Source organism: Herpailurus yagouaroundi, unplaced genomic scaffold (assembly GCF_014898765.1).
Source record: "Herpailurus yagouaroundi ecotype Mexico unplaced genomic scaffold, PumYag 162, whole genome shotgun sequence".
NCBI classification, from domain to species: Eukaryota; Metazoa; Chordata; class Mammalia; order Carnivora; family Felidae; genus Herpailurus; species Herpailurus yagouaroundi.
In genome coordinates, this window is record NW_024412403.1 from 14545884 (window position 1) to 14569848 (window position 23965).

Below are 23965 nucleotides of genomic sequence, written 5' to 3' on the forward strand. Positions count from 1 at the left end.
CAATTGTCTCCTCCCTTGAGAATGCATCATAATTAGTAGGTTTTTGCATGCCATATGATTTCATATTGTACCTTGGACATTTTGAATATTATGTTGTGATTATCTGGATCTTGTTAAAAATCTTGTGACATTGTTATTTGTTATTGTTGTTTTCGTTAGCAGGAGATCAGCCTGGTAAGCTTCATTCTACTACAATTTGTCTCAAATTCATGATTGAGTATGTTATATATATATATATATATATATATATATATATATATATATATATCTCAAAGCTAAAGAAGAAACCTGAAGCCAGAAGGTAAGATTTTATACATTCAGCTATGTTCATATAATATGTTCTCAGGCTGCAATATCTCCTGTCTATTATGAACCCATAAAAATTAGTGTCAAATAACTTGCTGAAATATTGATACTAACCCGTATCTATGGCAGATTCTAAATCTTTTGAATAGAGCACTTGGGCAAACTGAGCCATATTATTTTCCCCTCCACTCCTAAATACGATTTTCTTTTGCTGATCTGAATGGTTGATAGGGCCTGTGAGCAACTAGGTATAAGTGAAGATTAGGGTTCTGTGTGGATTCCAGTGGAGAGAATTCATACAGGGCTTTCTGCACTGTAGGTTTGGCATTCACTTGACAAAGTTCCATATGTCTTATGTAAGTACTATAAGTGAAACTTATTGACAGCATCAGTACTCTTAAATCTCTGGCCACGTAGGGGAATGTCAACTTCAGCCCCACATGCCAGGTCTCTGTTGAGACTGGAGGCAGCCTGAAGTAACCATTAAGCAACTACAGAAATCCATAGAGCAAGAAACATAAAGAGCTAAAATCATTATAAGGAAAAAGTATATTTCCCTCTCTTTACAAGATAAGAAATAATATTTACAAAGCTCACAGATTTTTCTGTAGTCACAAATCTTGGAAGCACTACAGTAAAACACAAGATGATATTGAGGACAGTTATTTCCTGAAGAAAAGTAATTGTTACCCCACTAATGACCAAAAAAAAAAAAAAAAAAAAAAGAGCCAAACTCTGCATAATACATAAGTAGAAAAAAAAAGTTTTCTCTTTCAGATTTATGAGGAAATTCAAAATTTATTAGGAAAACAGAGAAGCAAATTTAGCATAAAATTACAGAAACAAGCACTATAGCAACGTCATCTTGTTGGAATATGAATTCACAGGTTGAGTTTTATATTCTTCCAGACATTAAGTGACATCAGTTCCAGATATCAGACTTTTAGCAAATCATGTCAGAAGTTTACAGGGTAGTGTAGAAAAAACATCACTTAGGGGTGAGGCAGAAAATTTGTGTGGTTCAGAACTGTTGAATCATTAAGTGATGGTTCAGAGGGTGAATTTCTCATGATGTTCTCAGTAGTAATAGCCACAGCCAGAACCAAAGCCATAGCCACAGCCTAGTCTGCGAAAGCCACAGCCATAGCAGGAGCCATAGCCACAGCCCAGGCCTCCATAGCCGCAGCCTCCATAGCCGCAGCCTCCATAGCCACAGCCTCTGTACCCACAGCCTCCATAGCCGCAGCCTCCATAGCCACAGCCTCCGTAGCCGCAGCCTCCATAGCCGCAGCCTCCATAGCCGCAGCCTCCATAAGAGTTTCCGTAGTAGCTTCCACACATGGTGTTGGTTGTTGAGGTTGTGCTTGGGTAGAGAAGGTGAGGAGAAGTGTCACTTCACTGTGGACAGTTCCCCTGCGGAAGGCCTTTTATATGTCCTCACCCACCACACATGTCTTGTCATTGGCTAATTTGTAGGACCAATGTGAGTAATTTGTTGACTTCTGGTTTTAGACATGGCTTCAGAGGCAATGACAAGATCTGTTTTGTTTCACCACATCTGAACCAGTTTGTGGGCCTTTAATGAGAATCAGTTGTCTCAGCCTCAAAGCTGTACTCACAAGATCTTTAGTTGCCCTTTGTAACCAATCTCTATGGCAAGAAATAGCTTTTTTATTGACAAACTCTGACCTGCTCTCAACAAATAATTTTACCTTCACGGTATTGACATTCAGCAGATCATGCTATTCTACCTTAACCTCAAATCTCTCCACCTGTTATTACCTCCTGCTCCAAACCTATTATTTTCCATGAGGGATTCTTCCCATTTTCACATGAGCAATGCTTTACCACTAAAAGCCAAAATTAGTTACTTGGCTTCATGAAACTTTTGATAAAAAACAAATAGTTTGGTATTCGGAAATACTTAGACTTTCTCATTTGCTTTAATGTTTCTTAAGCTTTTAACACTCTATTTTTAAAGCATGAAATATTTTCCTCATGGTTTCAAATTTATATCCTGAATTCACAGTGAGGAAAAAGGGAAATGATGAGATTTCATTTGATTTATGCAATGATATTTTCATGAAATATTTTTTGAAGAATTAGATGTTTATACTTTTGGTGATCTGATGGGAGTATGGCATTTTTAATTTAAAACAATAATATTGGCAGAGATAATGTCTCATGGAACCTACTAGATTTTCCCTAATAAATAAACTCTTGGTAAAATATCCCATACCATGGGAAATATGAGAAACACATTGCTACTATTATAATTATTATGTTATTGCTTTTACTACAATGAAGTTCATTGTTGAATTCAATGATAAAGTCAAATAACCACTTTGAACTTCTACGTTCCTAGAAAAATCAAATCATAGGAGTCAATAGAGCATGTTTGATATATATAAACTGAGTGTTACTCTATGTTTTCACATGTTTACCAAATTTTTTTTCAGGAAAAATTTTAATTTAATTTTTACTAAATATAAGCTCCTTTGGAAGCATATTTTTAAAATGTATATTCATTAATCTCCACCATTTCTCTGTGTGAAGGTATGTGTATTGTATCTGTGTGTGGGCATGCGTGTGTGTGTGTGTGTGTGTGTGTGTGTGTGCAGCTGCCACTTTTCTTTTAAAGGGGGTTAGGGCACTTCGAATCTTTTCCACTTGCAGGGACAAAGCCCTCAGTCTGAATGCAAGGGGTTTCAGTAGGAGACTTCCAGCATGACTAAAATGATTAATGCAAAGGAATATGGTTGACTTACACAGGTATCTATCTCCTATAAGAATCTGGAGATTCAATCTGCTTGTTGACCTACCTACAAAAAGTTAGGATGAAAGATGATCGCAATAGCTTAGGGGTCTGTGTATAAGAAAGCAAATCTCACCTAGGGAGAAGATAGAAGGAATCTGAAGTAGAACATCAATGAACATGTGTATAAAGTCTTTTACCCGGTATTAGAAATAACTAACTCTGCCTGCCCTGAGAGTAATGGATATTCCTAATGAGGCAAACTAAAAGGAGGTAATCTGAATACTTTTCTTTAAGTTGTCTGTGTTTGAGGGGTTTACATATGAACACACATACGTTCTGATAGAATAAATCTCTAGTTTCAGTAGTGGGTGTGCATAGATCAATCTTTTTGTGAAAGGAACTAGCAGTTCCAAATCAGAAGATCAATCCGGGGATGCGTAATGACTCCAGCTTTCACAAGAAGACAAGGGAAACACTATCGGCCATTTTTTTTTTAAGTTTAGAATGGTTAAGAGCCACATAATTTAGAAAAGCATAGCAAGCATCCATGTAAATGGCAAAATCCGAGAAGAGAAAATACATTTGTCATGAAAGAGTTGATACCCAAATGTAAACATTCATTAAAGGCAGAAAAATATGAATATGGGGTGAGATGGAGGGCAAATTCAGAAATTCTAAAATCTCGACTAAAAGGCTAATGAGAAAAATGATACAAAAATATCCCGCGCCGGGCTCTGCGCTGACAGCTCTGAGCCTGGAGCCTGCTTCTGATTCTGTCTCCGTCCCTCTCTGCCCCTCCCTCACTCTCCCTGTCTCTCTCTCTCTCTCTCAAAAATAAAATGAAAACATTAAACGATTTTTTAAAAGAATCGTACACACGCAAGGTGACAGAGAAGAGGAGCAGGGAAACATTTAAGGGCATTTTCAGGAGGGGAGTTCCTATTTAGCTTCATCATCAGACATTAATAATTAAAGGATACTAATATTTAAATGTCCCGGGAGTTGCTTTGCCTTTCCTGGGGAAAATAGCACCCAGGAGATATTACCTAAAATATTTTCTAAAGCAATATTACCTACACAATATCTTATATTTACATACAGGAGACAAAAATCAGGTAGTGCTGAGAACTGCCGCCTGAGTCTGTTACTCCTCTTTACTTTTTCGCAGGTGTAAAATGTCAATGGTTTTTACCACATCTCAGAGTCTTTCTGAGGATTATGTGAGGTAATGCACCCAAGGGGTTTCACGCAGTAACTGCTCTGTGGTAAACAGCTAGTAACTGCTGTGGAATGGTCATTATTATTAAAATAATTATTATACATTGTTAAATAGAGTTCTGACGTAAGAATTCCATGATCAGCCCCAGGCAAGATAAACAGACAATATTCCCATGTATACAAAGAAGCAGAAAATACACCATGCATATGATAGTGCATGATACCCCATCGACAACATTTATTAAATTCCAGGCGTGGTTTAAATGCCTTACATGTCTTAACACATTTCATTCCCATAAAAGCACTAAAATGTAGGTGGTGATTTTTATATTAGAATGGCAAGGCCCAAGAATTTGCATAATTTGCCCAATGTCATAGGCGGCCATGTGATGGAATCGAAGTCTCACACAGTGCAATGTTGCCGGAAGCCGAGCTCTCCCAGCCTCAGTGGAAGGCCCGGGCTGTGGACGGATTGGTGATTGCAGGCGGCCCGCCGACAGTGAAGCTTCCTGTCCTCCCGCTTTTAGGTAATTTGGCCTTAAAACTACCTGGGGTATTGTCTGTTGTGGAATTGCCCTCGGCAGGCCCCCTGGGAAAAGAACCATCAGGGAAGAAAATAAGGTTCCGCAAGAAATTGTGCGGCCTTACGTCTAGCCCTTGCCATCCCCTAAGGAGACTCCTCTACTTACAGGAAGGATAGCCTCATACGTTTGCCAGCAAAGAGGGCCTGTAAAGGAGAGACACATGGATTTGAAAGCCGCACTCCGGCAACTAAAGAGTGTATCTCTGGGCACAGGTGGCTTCAACCCCTAGGCCCACCTGGCCCCCCCGAGGCATTCCAGATGATGACTGAACCTAGTCGGATGAGGTACAGAATGGTTCATTGGTTCCTGGGTGCACTGTCTCTCTGAGAATGTATGGGGCATGGGTTTCTAAGGCTTTTTCGACCCCTTCCTGGCACCTCAGACCGAGGCAAACACATTGTTCTTCTGGCCTCATGTGGTTAGGAGGTCATGTCCCTGTAACTGTTCCACTTGAGGTGTTGAGAGATGGAGGGCCTTTCACGAGAACAGCAAAGCAAATGCTTTGTAGATTATAGATAAACGCAGATGCATAATGGAATAATGTAAGAAATGAATCAAGAATCAAAGGGTATGTAAGAACTTTACGAGAAAATCGCCCTCTTATTTCTTAAAGGTTGATCACACATAGGAACATTTTTAAAATGAGGCAATGTTAGAAAAACATGGATGATGTATGTTACAAGGAAATCACTAGCATATATAATGCCAAGTTTGCTACAATAAATCAGCCACTGCTGTTGTCTGTGTCCCTTTTTATTTTTGTTTTAGTTTTATTTTCACCTTTTTGCGACGCCGTTCATCCTTTGGGAACCCCCGGACCTGCTGGAGCCGGGCTCTGGCACAATGTATTTATACATACTTTTTGTCTCGTGAGACAGCCTAGGAGTTGCGATTCCTGCTATAATAATGGATTACTTATAACGGAAATCCATGAATTTACACTGATGTAAATAAAGGAACAATGAAGCAGAAGGAAAAAGTTCCTTGCAGTAGAATGCCAGCCAATGTAATGAAAAAAGATGAAAATCAGAAAAATCAACATTTGCAATCCATCATCATCATAAATAATTCAGGCAAGGAAGAAAAATAAGTGGTTAAGACTAATGATCAATTTGGGGATTTGAATGGAATATTTATAAAGTCACAAAATATCTCTACCAAAGTACTTCTTAATGGCTAACAGAATAATAAAAATACCTTTCAAGTCGAGAAACCTGGTCCTCACCATAAGGATCAAGTGTAAAATTATCACCATCAGTATTGGAACAAATCAACTTCGAGTGTGAACCGATAGAGTATAATGACAAGAAAACATTTGCACTCCCTTTATTTGCTTGACAAAATGCATAATCTTTTTCTAAAGTAGTTACATTTTTTTTTGTTTATTTATTTTTGAGAGAGAGAGAGAGAGAGACAGAGACACAGAGAGACACACACAGAGTGAGAGCAGGGGGAGGGGCAGAGAGAGAGGGAGTCACAGAATCCAAAGCAAGATCCAGGCTCTGAGTTGTCAGCACAGAGCCTGACACGGGGCTCAAACTCATGAACTGTGAGATCCTGACTGGAGGCAAAGTCAGCCACCTAACCAACTGAGCCACCCAGGCACCCTACATAACCTTGTTCTAATCATGAGGAAACATTAGGCAAATCAGAACTGAGGAATATTCTAAAAGAAAAAACAATCTCTGGTAATCTGTAAAAATATTAGGGTCATAGAAGAGACTAGACAGCGTGACAACTGGGTGCACTGTGTGACCCCAGATTAGATTATTTTTTTTTTTTAATTTTTTTTTAACATTTATTTATTTTTGAGACAGAGAGAGACAGAGCATGAACGGGGGAGGGGCAGAGAGAGAGGGAAACACAGAATCGGAAACAGGCTCCAGGCTCTGAGCCATCATCAGCCCAGAGCCCGACGCGGGGCTCGAACTCCCGGACCGCGAGATCGTGACCTGGCTGAAGTCGGACGCTTAACCGACTGCGCCACCCAGGCGCCCCTAGATTATTTTTCTACGAGACCATTGTTAGAGCAATTAATTCCTGGAATGAATATTGTAGAAATGAAGAGGCAGAGGCAGACTGGATGGGGCGGGGGAAGCTGAGTTGGCTGTAGGCTCAGTGGAGGGCTCAGGAAACAATATGGGAGATTCTGAAGTTGGGATTTCCCAGAAGAGTAGTTGGAGGTTGGGGCGAGAAGGCATGTCATTATACCCTACACTGATCCATCACGGGAGACTGGCTGCAGGAAACAGGTATTGTCTTGTGCCAGGGGTACTCTTCAGCTGAAGGCACTTTGCTTGTAACACCCCCAGCAAATGGAGAGTCATTTCTTCATTGCTGAAAAAGATACAGTACTATTGCCCCCCAAAATTCGAGGAAATGGGGATCCAAGGTGAATGCACAACATTGAAACTTACGTGTGTTAGGGGTATAAGCATCATAAATGTAAAAAAAAATTAGTGTAAAGTTCTTAAGTAATTCACCTATTACCCAGGATTCTCGGAGATACAATTTTGATACTTCATAGGTGGAATTTTGGTCTCAGGATTTATTATAAGGCACAAAGTTGCCTTATGTGCACTCAATGCTTGCTTGACCTTTCGGTTTCCTAACTTTTGGCATATCTAATGATCTTAATCTTTGTTTCAGAAAATATTGGTTTATGAGGGGCACCTGAGTGGCTCAGTCGGTGAAGCATCCAACTTTGGCTTAGGGCATGATCTCATGGTTCGTGAGTTCAAGCCCCACCTCAGTTTCTGTGCTGACAGCTCAGAGCCTGGAGCCTGCTTTGGATTCTGTGTGTGTCTCTCTCTCTGCTCCTCCCCTGCTCTTGCTCTCTCTCAAAAATGAAAATAAAAATATTAAAAAATTTAAAATATGTATTGGATTATGAAATATATGAATATTATAATTGATGCAATCAGAAAAAATAGATTTTGACATGTTCTAGTAAATAATTATCTTGCAATGTTAAGAATATATTAATGTATTGGGGCACCTGGGTGGCCCAGTCGGTTGGGATTCTGACTTCTGCTAAGGTCATGATCTCGCGGTTTGTGAGTTCTAGTCCTGGGTCAGGCTCTGTGCTGACAGGTCGGAGCCTGGATCCTGCTTCAGATTTTGTGTCTCCCTCTCTCCCTGCCCTTCTCCTGCTTGCACTCTGTCTCTCTCTCTCTCTCTCTCTCTGACAAATAAACATTAAAATTAAAAATATATATATTTATTAACATTGTGAAATAATAGAAGTCTGGGAAGTGCTCTAGATTTAATGAAATGCTAGATTATAATAAGCAATAAGTTGCAAAATATGATAGTTTTTATGAATTGAATTCTGTATCAGAAATAAAAGCTATATAGGGGGTGCCTGGGTGGTTCAGTCAGTTGAGCATCCGACTTTGGCTCAGGTCATGATCTCAGGTTTGAGCCCCATGTCAGGCTTTGTGCTGACAGTGCGGAGCCTGCTTTCGATTCTGTCTCCCTCTGTCTCTGCCTCTCCCCAGCTCATGCTTGCTCTCTCTCTCTCTCTCAAAAGTAAATAAACATTTAAAAAAGAAATATTAAAAAACTGAATCTGACTATGAATTATGTAATAGTATTGTTCAGGAATGATTGCCTGTGCTTGTGCATTTGTGTGTGTGTGTGTGTGTGTGTGTGTGTGGTGAGAGTCAGACACAGAGCCACAGAGAGAGACAGAGAACAGACAGGCAGAAAGGGGGAAACCAACATGGCAAAATGCTAACAATTGTCAAATCTAGGTAGAGAGTACTTAGCTGTTCATTATACTGCCTTCTCCACTTAATTGAGGGTTTGAAATTTTTCAAAAATAAATGCTGGGAGAAATGAGTTTATATAGAGAAAAATACTATTTTTTGGAGTACCAAAATTTGCAGTGAGTCACTTCTTTAATGCCTAAATGTAAGTGACTCCTGTTTGAAAGGCTGAATATAAGCATAAAGGATAAAAAAAGGAAAAAGGAAAAATAAAACCCATAAAATAGAATGATGAAAGAGTGCAAAAAGTATGCAACCTTTGGATGACACAAAAGGAAACTAAGAATACATAAATACAATATTTATGCTTGCTTCTGCACTAAGAAAGCAGAAGAAAATGAAAATACAAATGGGGTGAGTACAAATGGATGGGAGGGATAAATATAGGCATGAGGCTTCTCTGAATATATCTTTTTATATAGTTTTGATTTCTGAACCATGGAAATACTTAATATATTAAAAAAACAGAATAAATACACCTGAAATTGAATATAAATGGAAATAAAAGAATGTCCTCCATAAAATGAATAGCATAACTACTCAGGAAGAAAATTAATTCATATAAATGTTGAACACAATAATCTGTCCATTCTTGGTGGGATCTCTTCTGATGCTAAAAATGCTGCTAAGAAACTTTAGAGGTTGCTCACGGGCATTGCATTCAGTGTGGCAATTCAGACTGTATATTGTGCGCAGGTTTGAATAGAGTTAACACAGCAATGTGTTGGGGCCCAGAGTGTTCACTGTAAGAAAAAAAAAAAAAAAAGAAGCAATGTGGAACAGGGAAATGTAAAGGAATCTTATGTTTTCCAGTTTCGGTTGGAGTCATTCATAATTTGAAGCTATTAAAGAAGTGAACAAACCAATGTGAATACAAAGTAGATGTTTGCTTGGGGCTGTTAGCAGTGGCATTTAACCCAAAGTGAAATATGTTAGAGAAGATAACAACATCAACCAAATATGGTCGTGTTAAGACCGTGTAAGGCGCAGGGGTGCCTGGTTGGCTCAGTCGGTTGAGCATTGACTTTTGATCTCAGATCAGGCCTTGAGTTTAAGTCGCATGTTGGGCTCTGTGCTAGGTGTGGAGCCTATGTTTAAAAAAAAAAAAAAAAAAAGCTTAAGGGCAGATCTTGGAAAATTATAATCAGCAACAATTTTATCTTGTGAGTCTATAATGAGGGGCCTATTATCTAATTTGCATCAATATCTAATTTATTCGTGTTCAATTATTATGACCTATGAGGCAGGCCAAAATAGTTTTAAAATCTACCATTTCTTGGGATGGACAGCATAGACCATCCAAGCTTTTGCATACTATGAAGTAGAAAATTCTAAGCTTCAAGAGTAAAGGAAATTAAGAAAGACAAGTTTTCATAAAATAATGGCTTTCTAAAGAAAAAAAGAAGGTGCTTTCCTTCTGGGTTGTGATTTTTCCAGGGATCTTAATTCCTTCTTACGGTTTCAACTTTTTTACTACCTTGGGCCAGTCAAAATGAATTGGGACATATCCATTATCTTGCGCTAAAACACTACTTAAACTCATTCATGTCTAACACAAAAGCTTGAAATGTTCTATCAAGAGAAGATAATTGGCCAAGTTTACGGGCACATTAGTCACAGAAAATTAGTGGAAAAACAAGTGATTACAGCTACCACTGTGAAATCACATAAATCACAGGAGAAAGAAATCTCAAGAAAACAAGAGTATAGAATGCCATCAAATGGCTCTAAAGTTAAATACGTAATGGATTTTAGGAAAGTTGTCACTTAAAAAAACTATGTATTTCCAGATACATAGGAGTTATGCAGAAGAATAGGTTTAAACCTCTCTACCTCTTGTGTCAAACAAGCATAGGAAATGCTTCTTATTTATGCCCCAAAACAGATTAGAACTGGAGAATCGTATGCCAACTTTCGTATCTTCTAAAGTATTTCGCCGGTTATGGTTTTGGTGTAAAAGCACTTGGAACAAATAGCGTTTCCAGGCAATGTTTAACTAAATCGACAAACATTATCTTTTCTCGTCCTCACAATAAACCAGCATAACACGTGCTATCAGTGCCTTACCCAAGTAGAAAAACGAGGACATTAAATGAACAGAAAGCTAGGTTTATTATTTCAGACCAAATAAGTTTATTATGAAAACAGAGAAATAGTTCTTGCATGAAAATCGAAACAGAGAATCTGTGACTGCATCAAGGCAAAGAGGAACCACGCAGTGCTCAGGGTGAATTTCAAATGCTCCCACTTTTCATGAGTTGAATATAGGAATAACTCTGTATTTGACCAAAAGGGCACCAGAAGGCAAGCCTTCAGCAAAGGTCAGACCGTGTGGGGCTCAGATTTGGTGAATGCCATGTCCAGTTGTAGAGGGTGAGAGTCCCCCACGGTGCCCTTGTTACTAGTAGCCACAGCCAGAGCCACAGCCATAGCAGGAGCCATAGCCGCAGCCCAGGCCTCTGTAGCCACAGCCTCCATAGCCACAGCCTCTGTAGCCACAGCCTTTGTAGCCAGAGCTTCCATAGCCGCAGCCTCCATAGCCACAGCCTCCGTAGCCGCAGCCTCCGTAGCCACAGCCTCCATAACCGCAGCCTCCATAGCCGCAGCCTCCATAGCCGCAGCCTCCATAGCCACAGCCCCCGTAGCCGCAGCCTCCATAATAGTTTCCGTAGTAGCTTCCACACATGATGTTGGCTGTTGAGGTTGTGCTTGGCTAGAGAAGGAGAGAAGTGTCACTTCACTGTGGACAACTCCCCCTCCAGAGGGCCTTTTTATATGCTCTCAATGTGGGTGTCACCTGCCATATATATCATGCCACTGGCTAATTTTATGACTAATCTAATTAGTCTGTTGTTTCTCTACCATAAAATAATTCTTGGAGGTGTTTGGGAGGCTTGTTGTGTTTGGCTCTCAGTTTGGACTCTCCTTATCCAATTGAAGGCTTCAAAGAGAGGAGATACACCCTCACACCAATGCAGTGTTGTCCCAAATTAGACTTTCATTTCAGCTTCATATAACCATCCTTTATGTCAAGAAAAAATACATTTATTAGTCTCAATCTTATTTGCTCTTGGCATTGGTTGGTTGCACTAACATTTTTAACATTTCATAAGAACCAAATTACTTTTGACTCATCAGTTTTTCTTTTTCTAAAGAAATAAGGTTTATTTATTCATTTTGAGAAAGAGAGAGCAGTGCGGTCAGGGAAGGAGCAGAGAGAGAGAGAGAGAGAGAGAGAGGGAGAGAGAGAACCCCAAGCAGGCCCTGTGCTGTCAGCCCAGTGCCCAATGCAGGGCTTGAACCCACGAAATGTGAGATTGTGACCTGAGCCAAAACCAAGTTGGATGCTTAACCGATGGTGCCCCATCTTCTTTTGATCCAAGTTAATTGTTTTCTTCAGGGTTTCAGCTCATTTTCTATACTAAAACCATAATGTAACTTTCATCCTCATGATATTGATAATAATCTAGTTAAATTTTTCAAAATACCAAGTCTGAGCAAAATGTATTACACTTTTCTATGTATACCAATAGGTCTGAATCTCACTTATGTTCAGTGTCTACCTAAGAACTACAAGACAGATGTTATCCCTTGGGATCCAATTGCTCTGCTTTTTCCCCTCTAAATCAGGCACACAATTATACAAATCAGTATTCTCATTAATATTAGAATTATATTCTAAGTATCCAACAGGTTTAACATCACGTATTTATGTTTATCAGTGTATTACACAGAGGTCCGTTCCTTTAGCAAAACACCCAATCATTATTCTCTTTGTAACCAATCATATTGTGTTCTCTTGCATAACCTTGGCATTATTATTAGTCTTTATTCAAATTAATGTGATAATGCCTCCCATTGGGAGGCACAGGAAAAGTGAGAATAGCTTCACATGACAGACTTTACAAGAATGAATTTGGGGAGGTGTCATTACCCACACATCATGTGTAATCTGTCAGTATATTTCTGTTATTGTATTGATATTTCTGAGTCAAACTATTATTTTTATGTATCCCCTCATAACCATAGGTGGGGACAGAGAGAATAAGCAGTTGGACACTCTCTGTATTTTAGTTAACTCTTCTCCAGAGATCATAAAAATGAAGACACAAGATTTAAAACTTTTCCAATCCATCTGTCCTTTTAAGTATATCTAATGAGTCAATGCCTCTTAATAAAATAGAACGTTTTCAGGGGCACCTGGGTGGCTCAGTCGGTTAAGTGTCCAACTTCGGCTCAGGTCATGATCTCAAGGTTCCTGAGTTCCCACATCGTGTTCTTTAGTACAGGACCCGCTTCAAATTCTCTCTTCCCTTCCCTCCACTCATGCATTCTCTCTATCTCTCAAAAATAATTAAACATTAAAAAAAATAGACTGTTTTCATACTAAGGATCCTATGAAACACATTCAACCTGTAATTTAATGTGTGTGTTTGAATGTTCTTTCCATGCGTGTCTTTTGGTAGCTTCATTTTTATGAAATAGACATATTATTGGGTCATTTTATTCACCATGTACTGGGTTGAGATACTACAAGGAGAGGACATTTTCACTATATCATTTTCAAATTTTTCATAAGGAAAATAAAAGTAACTTCAACTGTCACAGTGCAGTCAATCAAGTAATAACTTAGAATAAGTTTTCAAATAAAAACTAATTTAAATAACGTGATGATCAGTCTTCCTCGAGGCTAAGTTCTTAGAACATCACCTGAAATTTGTATTGCTAAATGGTAACAGTCAACTTAAAAAAAAAAACCTATAATTAACTTTAAAAAAAAATTTTGGTATTTGATTAATGTAGCTGCAAAAGACATTACTGTTCTGTGCAATACAATGTCTCTAATGACAACATTCACTAGGTTATTTCTCTATAGAACTTACTTCCTGGAGCTAATTTGTTTCTTCTGGAGAACTGAGTTCTTTCTCTGATGATAGCAGTAAGAGCTTGCCAGCCCAGTGAGATTCCATTGACAATTTGTTTTCTGCTGTGATTTTCTGAACTATGTTTGGTTCTTAAGTACATCCCATAATCAAAAACAGAGTAAAAGAACGGTCCTTGCGTCCTCCTTTGCAGCTAATATCCCATTTTCTTCTGTTTCATTGCAAACCTTCACACGTGTTTCCATCGTAGCTTTCTGTTCTCTCTTTACATCTTTGATCACACCTTTTGGTCTTTGGTCCTTACCACGCCCCACTAAAACCGCCCCTGAACGTCTCACCAACACCCCAATCTTGTCACATCTAGAGATTTAGCCTTCTTCATTTTACTAAGTCTCTGAGAAGTGTTCAGATTCACCCGTTTCTCTTTTCCTTCCTGAAAGGCTCCCGGACACTTACCTACATCCTACCACACACCTTTGATTTAATTTCAGTATCTCCAGTTGCTCCCTCTTAGTATTTTTTTTTTCTTTTCTCTTTTTCAGATTTTGTTTTCAAATATGAAGGTGCCCAGCTAGGCGCTTGACCCTCTTATAGTTTCTATAGAAATTCTCTTTTTGTAAAAAAAAAATTTAATGTTTATTTAGTTTTGAGTTGAGAGAGAGAGACAGAGCGTGAGCTGAGGAGGGGCAGAGAGAGAGGGAGGCACAGAAACCGAAGCAGGCTCCAGGCTCTGAGCTCTGAGCACAGAGCTCAGCACAGAGCCCCACACAGGGCTCGAACTCACAGACCACGAGATCATGACCTGAGCCGAAGTTGGATGATCAACCGCCTGAGCCACCCAGGTGCCCCAGAAATTCTCTTTTTCTAAATTAAGTTTTTAATTTTAATTCTGGTGTAGATAACATACAGTGTTATTTTGGTTTTAGGTATACAATATAGTATGTAAGCTCTCTTCAAGGATTATTTTACATACATTATTTTAGCCAATTGATCTCATTTCACATTTCCAAGTCTGACACATATCCAAATGATCACTTGACATCCCTCAAGAATTTAATAAAGTGAAACTAAGTTCTTGATTCTTCATACCCCCCACAAATCTTTTTTTGCCACATCTTCTCCACAAGTTTTCCATCCTTCTCTACCTCTGTGAAACCATACTTTTGTTTCCAAAGGTGCATATTTGCAGATGGGAAGGAGGATCTTATTAAAGAAAAAAAAAAGAATTTTGAAGAAGTGAAATCTGTATGGGTTATGTGATCTCGTGGTAGTTAGTAATATACTTTAGATCTCACATCTGGAACAAACAAGTCATCACAATAGGTGAAAAAACTTTCGTTAAAACACATGATTTCATTACAGGCATCCTGACACATGGCAAAATTGTGTTATAGATATATTGGTTACACGGAATTCTTGAGATGATTATAATGCCACTTAGTTTGAAACATGAATCCAATAGCTTGTGGTTTGCCCCATATATCACTCAATTGACATATAAGGCCCCTGTAGATTATAAACTTAACACCCTAGAAAACGATTCTTCTCTTCATCTGAGCCTTCTCCTCACACTATGAACTTCTACAATTACTATGGTGGCCTGGGCTATGGCTATAGTGGCCTGAGATGTGGCTACGGATGTGGCTATCGTGGCTATGGATATGCCTGTTATCGTCCATGCTGCTATGGTGGATATTGGTATTCTGGATTCTTCTGATAAATTCTAGATTGCTAATCTATTTAGGAAATTTTCCCATGAGGTACTGTCTGTACCTCCTTTATTATGTATAATAGACATGTTACTTACTGTCTGTTCAAATAGTGACAATCGAATCTTAGGCTACCATGTAACATCAGAACTTTTTTGATTGAAATCACCGGAGTTTTCAACAATTTATAAATGTATTCATTTGATCTTATATTATTTTATGATCAAACACAAATAATCTTCACCATTTCCATTTGGGAAAATGTCTAAATTCATTTTTCATTAAAAGCAATCTGTTTTGCATACCTACAACATTTTTGCGTATATTTATTTACCTAGGTTTAGTGTGTGTGTGTGTGTGTGTGTGTGTGTGTGTGTGTGTGATTGTTGACCATTTGGATACCTTTAGTTTGTAAGTTAGAGGTGTGGTTGAATAACTACATTCAACCACTGCTTTTATTTTTATTTTTGTTTTTTAAAATTCTGATACAGTTAACATACAGTATTATATTAGTTTCAGTTGAACAATATAGTGAGTCAACGATTCCTTACCACCTACTTTTCATCAGGACAAGTATACTCCTTAATCCTCACCACCTATTTCAAGCATCCCCCCACACCTCCCCTCTGATAACCATCAGTTTGTTTTTCACAGTTAAGAGTCTTTCTTGGCTTCTCTCTCTCTTTTCCCTTTGCTCATTTGTTTTGTTTCTTAAATTCCACATATGAACGATATCTTATAGTATTTGTCTTTCTCTTAGACTTATTTTAATTAGCACTATACTCTCTAGGTCCATCCATGTTGTTGCAAATGGCAAGATTTCATTCTTTTTTATGGCTTAATAATATTCCCTGGTATATACATGCCACATCTTCTTCATCCATTCTTTTTTTTTTTTCAACGTTTATTTATTTTTGGGACAGAGAGAGACAGAGCATGAACGGGGGGAGGGGCAGAGAGAAAGGGAGACACAGAATCGGAAACAGGCTCCAGGCTCTGAGCCATCAGCCCAGAGCCTGACGTGGGGCTCGAACTCACGGACCGCGAGATCGTGACCTGGCTGAAGTCGGACGCTTAACCGACTGCGCCACCCAGGTGCCCCTTCTTCATCCATTCTTCTATTGATGAACATTTGGGATGCTTCCATAATTTGGCTATTGTAAACAATGCTGCAATAAAAATAAGGGTTAATTATCTTTTTGAATGCATGTTTTCATATTCTTTGGGTGAATTCCTAGTAGCAGAATTACTGGATCATATGGTAGTTCTATTTGTAATTTTTTGAGGAACCTCCATAATGTTTTCCACAGTGGCTGCGCCATTTTGCATTCCCAACAAGAGTGCATTAAGTTTCCTTTTTCTCCACATCTTCACCAACACTTGCTGTTTCTTGTGTTTTTTATTTTAGCCATTCTGACAGGTGTGAAGTAATATCTTACTGTGGTTTTGATTTGCATTTTCCTGATGATTAGTGAGGATAAGCATCCTTTCATGTGTCTGTTGTCCATTTGAATGTCTTCTTGGGAGAAATGTCTGTTCATATCTTCTGCCCATTTTTAAATTGGATTGTTAGTTTGTTGTTGAGTTGTGTCAGTTCTTTATATATTTTGGATACTAACCCTTTATTGGATATGTCATTTGCAAATATCTTCTCTCATTCAGTAGGCTGTCTTTTAGTTTTTGTTTTGATTGCTTCCTTTGCTGTGCAGAAGCTTTTCTTTTGATATTGTCCTAAGGTTTATTTTCACTTTTGTTTCCCTTGCCTCAGGAGACACATCTAGAAAAATCTTGGTACAGCTAATGTCAGAGAGATTACTGCCTGTGCTATCTTCTAGGATTTTTGATTTCAGATATTCACATTTAGATCCTTAATTCATTTTGAGTTTATTTTTGTGTATGGTGTAAGAAAGTGGTCCAGTTTCATTATTTTGTATGTAGCTGATCAGTTTTCTCAACACCATGTGTTGAAGAGACTGTCTTTTTACAAATGTATATTCTTTCCTCTTTTGTCAAATATTAACTGACCATATAATCATGAGTTTATTTCTGGGACTTCTATTCTGGTCTATTGATTTATGTGTCTATTTTTGTGCCAGTATCATACTGTTTTAATCATTACAGGTTGATAATATAACTTGAAATCTGGAAATGTGATACCTCCAGTTTTGTTTTTCTTTTTCAAGATTGCTTTGGCTATTCAGGGTCTTTTGTGGTTCCATACTAATTTTAGGATTATTTGTTCTAGTTCTATGACAAATACTGAGGAAGATATAGAATCAGTGAAACTTTCAAGGGGTCAATCTCTGCTTGCCTCTTGGAAAGAGACCTATTTCATGACAAGGCAGTGGCTTGTGTGGACTACATATTATGTAAACATAAGTCTGATCCAAGATACAGGATGCAAAGTGTATCCTTGATCCTGGTAGTCTGTTCAGTAAACGTGTTTATGGTAACTTCTTTTAATTCACTAGATTTATTATTATTATTAATAACAATGTCAACAATAATAAAATATGAATCAACAGTATCTATTAATATTTCAAGAAGTAACACTGGAATTTTGTAAAATGAAGACTGACCATGGGTCCACACAAAATTACTTTCTGAATAGAGATGAAAATATGAGGCTGACCAAAATCTTATCCTGCCCCCAAACGCATGTTTTCTAAAAGCATCGAAAGAAGAGAATTAGGTAGCTATGTCTTCCTCCATCAGCTGAAGATAGCACGTGGGACTATGTATGATTTCAATTATCTTAAATTCATTGGCTCTTGTTTATGACCTAGCATATGATCTATCTTGGAGAACATTCTATACGTGTACTTGAAAGAAATTTGTGTTTTCTTGGAGTTGGGTAAATGCTCTCTAGAAGGGTGTTAGGTCTAGTTGGTTTATAGTGTTTTTTTTTTCTTTTTCAAGTTTGTACACATTATAATCTTTTATGTAGTTGTTATAGCCTTTATGCAAAGTGAGATATTGACATCTTCAGTTATTATTATTAGTCTCCCTTTTCCTTTCAATTCTGTCAATTTTTTATTTACTTCAGCGCTCCATTTTTAGCACCAGGTGGATTTAACACCAGTACATATGCTGTATCTTCCTGATAGATTACTCTACTTATCTTTGCAAAATGTCTCTCTTTATCGCTATTAATTTTTTTTGGCTTTAAAGTATATTTAATCTGATATTGTTATAACCATTCCAGCTTTCTTACTAGTTGTTATTTGCATAGTATGTATGTATATTCCTATTTTACTTTCAAGTCATTCGTTTCAAGAGGATTTGATTGTTAAAACATTTTACGATGGTTACTTTAAAATTTGTTCATATAATTGGAAAACCTGATAGTGTTAGGGTCAGTTAATTATCTTTTCTCATCTGAGTTATAATTTTCTTGTTTCTTGGTGTGATGGTATGGTGGTAATTTTGTGAATTAAAAGCATCCTGATCCTATTAAAAGTGTTTTTTCAAAAGCAGGTAGTCACCCTGTTTAGGTTAAGCACATGGGTCTTGTGGGCTATGATTCATTATTTTCAGAGTTGCTGCAGTGTTATTTTGGTCTGTTTGGTTTATCTTGCACTGCCGGTTGTCCCACTGGCCCCTGCCATTGCTACCTGAAAGTGTGGAAGGAGTTTTGCCAGCTTATCTGCTGTGTGTCTCTTGGTGGAGCAGTGACATGGTGGGAATCCCCACTTACCTCCCTCACTGCCTAGAGGTCTTTTGAAAGGAGCATGAGAGCCTCAGGTATATGAGGACAGAGTCTTCTTGGATTAGGAAATAACTCCCATTAAATAACATATAGATGAAAAGAAACTCACATAAGAAGTTCGAAGATATTTTGAGTTGATTAATAAAGAAGTACAACATACCAAATGTGTGGCTTACCATCGAAAAAGTTATTAGAAGAAAATTTATAGCTTTATATATTTATGTCAGAAAAAAGAACATTTTAAAACTCAATGCTCTAAGATTCTTTCAAAAGCTAGAAATGGAGGAAAGATTAAATATAAAGTCAGAAGAATGAAGGAAAAATAAAGACAGGAGAGGAATCAATTTAACAGAAAATGAACAAACTATAAAGAAAATTAATAATATGGTATTTACCTTTCTCTGAGTTATTTCACTTAGCATAATACTCTCCAGCTCCATCCATCTCATTGCAAATGGCAAGGTTTCATTCTTTTTATGGCTGAGTAATATTGCATCTTACATATCTGTACCACATCGTCTTTATCCATTCATCAGTTGATGGACATTTGAGCTGTTTTGATAATTTGGCTATTGTAGATAATGCTGTGATAAACACTGGCGTGCACGTATCCCTCTGAATTAATATTTTTGCATTCTTTGGTCAACTGCCTAGTAGTGCAGTTGCTGGATCGTAACACAGTTCCATATGATTTCGCTCATATGTGGAATTTAAGAAAACAAGCAAAGGGAAAAAGAGAGAGAGAAAGATGCAAACCAAGAAACAGACTCTTAATTATAGAGAACAAACTGATGGTTAACAGAGGGGAGGTGAGTAGGGGGATGGGTTAAATAGGTGATGGGGATTAAGGAGTGTACTGTGATGAGTACCAGTTGATGTACAGAAGTGTTGAATCACTGTATTGTACACCTGAAACTAATGTATATTAACTGTATGTCAACTAACTGGAAAGAAAAAACAAGAAAATCAATAATACCCAAAGTTGGCACTTTGAATAAACCAGCCAAATTGATAAATTATAGACAGATTGATCAAGAATATAAGATAGAGGGGCACCTGGGTGGCTGAGTCGGTTAAGCATCTGACTCTTGGGTTTTCGCTCAGGTAATGATCTCACAGTTCATGGGATCGAGCCCCACATTGGGCTATGTGTGCACAGCATGGAGCCTACTTGGGATTCTCCCTCTCTCCCTTTCTCTCTGCCCCTCCCTTGCTCTCTCTCTCTCTCTCTCTCTCTCTCTCTCAAAATAAATAAATAAACTTAAAAAAATAACTTTTGAAAAAAAATTGGTGTCTTCACTGGAAAATTCTCTTAAATATTTATACCACATTCTTATGTGTAACAAGAAAATCGCAGAAGCTTTGGTACTTGAACCCCAATATTTTTCTCCCAAAGTGATACTGAACAAGAGCTATTACACTTGTGAGTATTTTATTTTTGTGCCCCAAACACAGAACACAGAAACTGTTCTGTTCTTTAAATGATTATTTATTTATTTTGAGAAAGAGAGAGAGTGTGAGTGGGGGAGGAGCAGGGAGAGAAAGAGAGAGAGAATCCCAGGCAGTTTCTGCACTGTCAGCGCAGAGCCCAATGTCGGGCTTAAACTCATGAATAGTGAGATCATAACCTGAGTTGAAATCAAGAGTCGGATGCTAAACTGATTGAGCTACTCAGGTGCCCTGGAACCCAGAAACTATTTCTATGAAGAATACATGTCTATGACTCTATCCCCTCTCTATTTTTCAAGGAGATGTAGATAGAAACACACTAATAATGAAATCTTGAATATACCATTCTCGCAAAAAGTTAATAAAAGGTAGCACTTAAGGATATCTATCTATCTATCTATCTATCTATCTATCTATCATCTCTACATTGATAGTAGAAAATAAACCTCCCCAAGCTTCCACATAAAATACACAAAAATTAATCATATATGAAGCCACAAAGGGGGCGCCTGGGTGGCTCAGTCAGTTAAGCATCTGACTTCAGCTCAGGTCATGATTTCACAGTTTATGGGTTCCAGCCCCATGTCAGGCTCTGTGCTGACAGCTCAGAGCCTGGAGCCTGCTTTGGATTCTGTGTCTCCCTCTCTCTCTGCCCTTTCCCTGCTCATGCTCTCGCTCTCTCTCTCTCTCTCTCTCAAAAATAAATAAACATTGAAAGAAAAATTTAAGTCACAAAGAAAAAATTAGTAAATTTTTAAAGTAAAAATACTGCAAAAACACTCCTTGATTTTTATGCAATAAAGCTCAAAATTGTTAACAAAAACAAAGAATAGAAAATTCCCTTCACCTGGAAAGTAATTCTTTGGTTAAACAATTCTCAAGTGAAAATAAAATATAATATGAATATTATATCATATTAATATACATAAGAGTATATATTAATATGATATAAATGCTATAGCATTTTAAAATAACAGTAATAAAAAGAGTAGTTAACAGAATTAAAGAAAATTCAAGCAGTAACTAGAGAAAAAAAAATCATAGCACATAACGCTAAACACTTTCTGTCAGTGAAAATGAAAGAAATAACATGAATGAGTTAACAACCCAGTTAAGAAAAGCTTCATAACTAACAACTAAGTAAACCAAATAAAGTGCAAGGAAACATTTTAAATGAATGATAACAAATAGATAAACAGAACTTAGTAGAGAAAAGACAAAAAAAAGAAATTTTAAAAATGACTCAGAATGCTATTATTTGAAACAACTAACATTTATAAATCACATGCAAACTTGGTCAAGGAAAAAAGGGAAAAGGCACGTACAAAACAAATAACAAGAAAGAAAGAAATATGGAAATAAGTTTTAAAATTATACAAATCTACTTTGCTCATTTTTATGGGTATAAATTTGAAAACCCAGATTCCTAGGGGAAATCGATTATCAAAATTGATACTGTTAAACTGAGGAATTACAAAGAGATTAATTTTCTTAGAACAAACAGAAAATTATTAAGGAAGTGACCTGCAAAATATTCCAGATTCAGATATTTTCTCAGAGAAATTCTACCAAATCTTTAGAGACAAGGTATTCTGAATGTGTTATAGATGGTTCCAGAGCATTGCAGGGGAAGGGAAGCTTCCTACTCCCTATTAGGAAGGACACACAGCATTGATATCAGTGGTGGACAGACAAGGTGCCTCTGTGATTTCTGCCTCTTGGTGTCAGTGCCTTGTATCATCCCCGTCTCTTGAGTTTGAGCAAATCTTGTGACTTACCTATAATAAATAAAATGTGGCAAAGATAGTAAGACATATGTAATTGTGTGTATGTGATTATGTTGCATAGAATTGTGTCATATTGTGGCACCCTTCTTGTTGGAGTCTCTCTGCCTTCCTTCCTGGCTTTGAGAAGGCAAGCAACAGTATATGGGGGTCCACATGACAGGCACTTATAGGCAGCCTAGTGGAGCTAAGGGTAGCCTCCACGAGACAGCCTGCAAAGGCCTGTAGCCAACAATGTTGAGCCTCAGTTATACATAAGGGACTGAATTCTTCCGAGCATGTGAGCTTGGAGGCAGATCCTTTTTCAGTTGAGACTCAGATGAGACCAAGCACCTGGCAAACATCTTGGTTACTGCATTGTGAGACCCTGAAACTTTGCCTATACCTTCAGTGCTGTTTTTGTCCAATTATTATGGCCCACCATGCATGCCACATAGTTTTACAATCTACTCTTACCTTAGGAAGTAATAGATTATAAAAATTTTCCTTAGGTTGTTTCTTTTATTAAAAAAAATTTTTTTTTAAAAAGAAGTGGAGAAGAATATAACCACATCCATTTGTTTGAAGAGATACATGAATATAACATTGGGGAAATTATTATTTTTCTTAATTATTTACGATACACCGCACAAAACTTAACTTATAATTTATAAAATAATATCTCATTTGGTGTTAAGAGATACCCAGCATGAAAAGATTATTCCCTCAGTAGCAGGGGAGGAAACTGAAGCTTCCAAAAAATAAGTTACTTTCCTAAGACAATTGACAATGGAATTGGTCAAGAAGCTGACCTAGGAATATCAGGAAACTATCTCCCTAAGGAGATAATTGTTACCTTTCTTGTAAACTGAAACCAAAATATGTTAGGAAGACACTTGGGCAGCAAATGAATGACATAAAAACCAGGGGTGCTGTTCAGACTGGACAATTTTATTAGGTCAACACAGAAATGAACTCCAGCATGGACATCATCAAGGCAGTCGCTGTGACACCATCATCCTGATGAAGGCGGAACTGTGGGGCCACAGGTGAATTTCCATCTTCCACTCCACGAGGTAAATTCAGGGAATCTGTAGGTTAGGCTGTAGGCAGCAACAGACCTACTAGACTTTCATCCTGCAGGATGTCACCCAAGGGAAAGGCTCAGAACGTATGGGGCTCAGAATTGGTGAATCCCACGTCCAGGCGTAGAGGGTGAGAGTCCCTGACGGTGCCCTCGTTACTAGTAGCCACAGCCAGAGCCACAGCCATAGCAGGAGCCATAGCCACAGCCCAGGCCTCTGTAGCCACAGCCTCCATAGCCACAGCCTCTGTAGCCACAGCCTTTGTAGCCAGAGCTTCCATAGCCGCAGCCTCCATAGCCATAGCCTCCGTAGCCGCAGCCTCCGTAGCCACAGCCTCCATAACCGCAGCCTCCATAGCCGCAGCCTCCATAGCCACAGCCTCCATAGCCACAGCCTCCATAGCCACAGCCTCCATAGCCGCAGCCTCCATAAGAGCTTCCGTAGTAGCTTCCACACATGGTGTTGGCTGTTGAGGTTGTGCTTGGCTAGAGAAGGAGAGAAGTGTCACTTCGGTGTGGATTTCTCCCTGCAGGGGGCCTTTTATATGCCTCAGGGTTGGGGGGTGGCTCCCACATGTGCTCCTGTCATTGGCTAATTTTTTGACTCATCTAATTAATGTGTTGTTTCAAGACCAGAGCCCAATGCCTGAAGGCATTAAGGAGGCTTGCTTTAACCCCCCGAAGACCTTTAATAAGATGGTGGAGTCACACTTACAAAATTGTCTTTCATAA

At 38.2% G+C, this 23965-nt stretch overlaps 3 protein-coding genes across 4 annotated transcripts; all 3 read right to left on the reverse strand.

Annotated features, from left to right (window-relative positions):
- Positions 1-1084: 1084 nt before the first annotated feature.
- LOC121035717 (keratin-associated protein 21-1-like) lies at positions 1085-1713 on the reverse strand. 2 transcript variants are annotated; one of them, XM_040483614.1, is made up of 2 exons: positions 1599-1694; positions 1085-1568 (listed from the first exon to the last, which is right to left on the reverse strand). In XM_040483614.1, the coding sequence occupies exons 1-2, from the start codon at positions 1645-1647 to the stop codon at positions 1384-1386; spliced, it is 234 nt and encodes a 77-aa protein (XP_040339548.1). In that variant the 5' UTR covers positions 1648-1694; the 3' UTR covers positions 1085-1383. The 2 variants fall into 2 exon arrangements, with proteins under 2 accessions (XP_040339548.1, XP_040339547.1); XM_040483613.1 differs by having other exon boundaries at positions 1085-1713.
- Positions 1714-10729: 9016 nt separating this feature from the next.
- On the reverse strand, positions 10730-11381 carry LOC121035718 (keratin-associated protein 21-1-like). The gene has a single exon (XM_040483616.1). The coding sequence runs from the start codon at positions 11320-11322 to the stop codon at positions 11038-11040; it is 285 nt and encodes a 94-aa protein (XP_040339550.1). The 5' UTR covers positions 11323-11381; the 3' UTR covers positions 10730-11037.
- Positions 11382-23079: 11698 nt separating this feature from the next.
- On the reverse strand, positions 23080-23735 carry LOC121035719 (keratin-associated protein 6-2-like). The gene has a single exon (XM_040483617.1). The coding sequence runs from the start codon at positions 23690-23692 to the stop codon at positions 23393-23395; it is 300 nt and encodes a 99-aa protein (XP_040339551.1). The 5' UTR covers positions 23693-23735; the 3' UTR covers positions 23080-23392.
- Between the last annotated feature and the right edge of the window lie 230 nt (positions 23736-23965).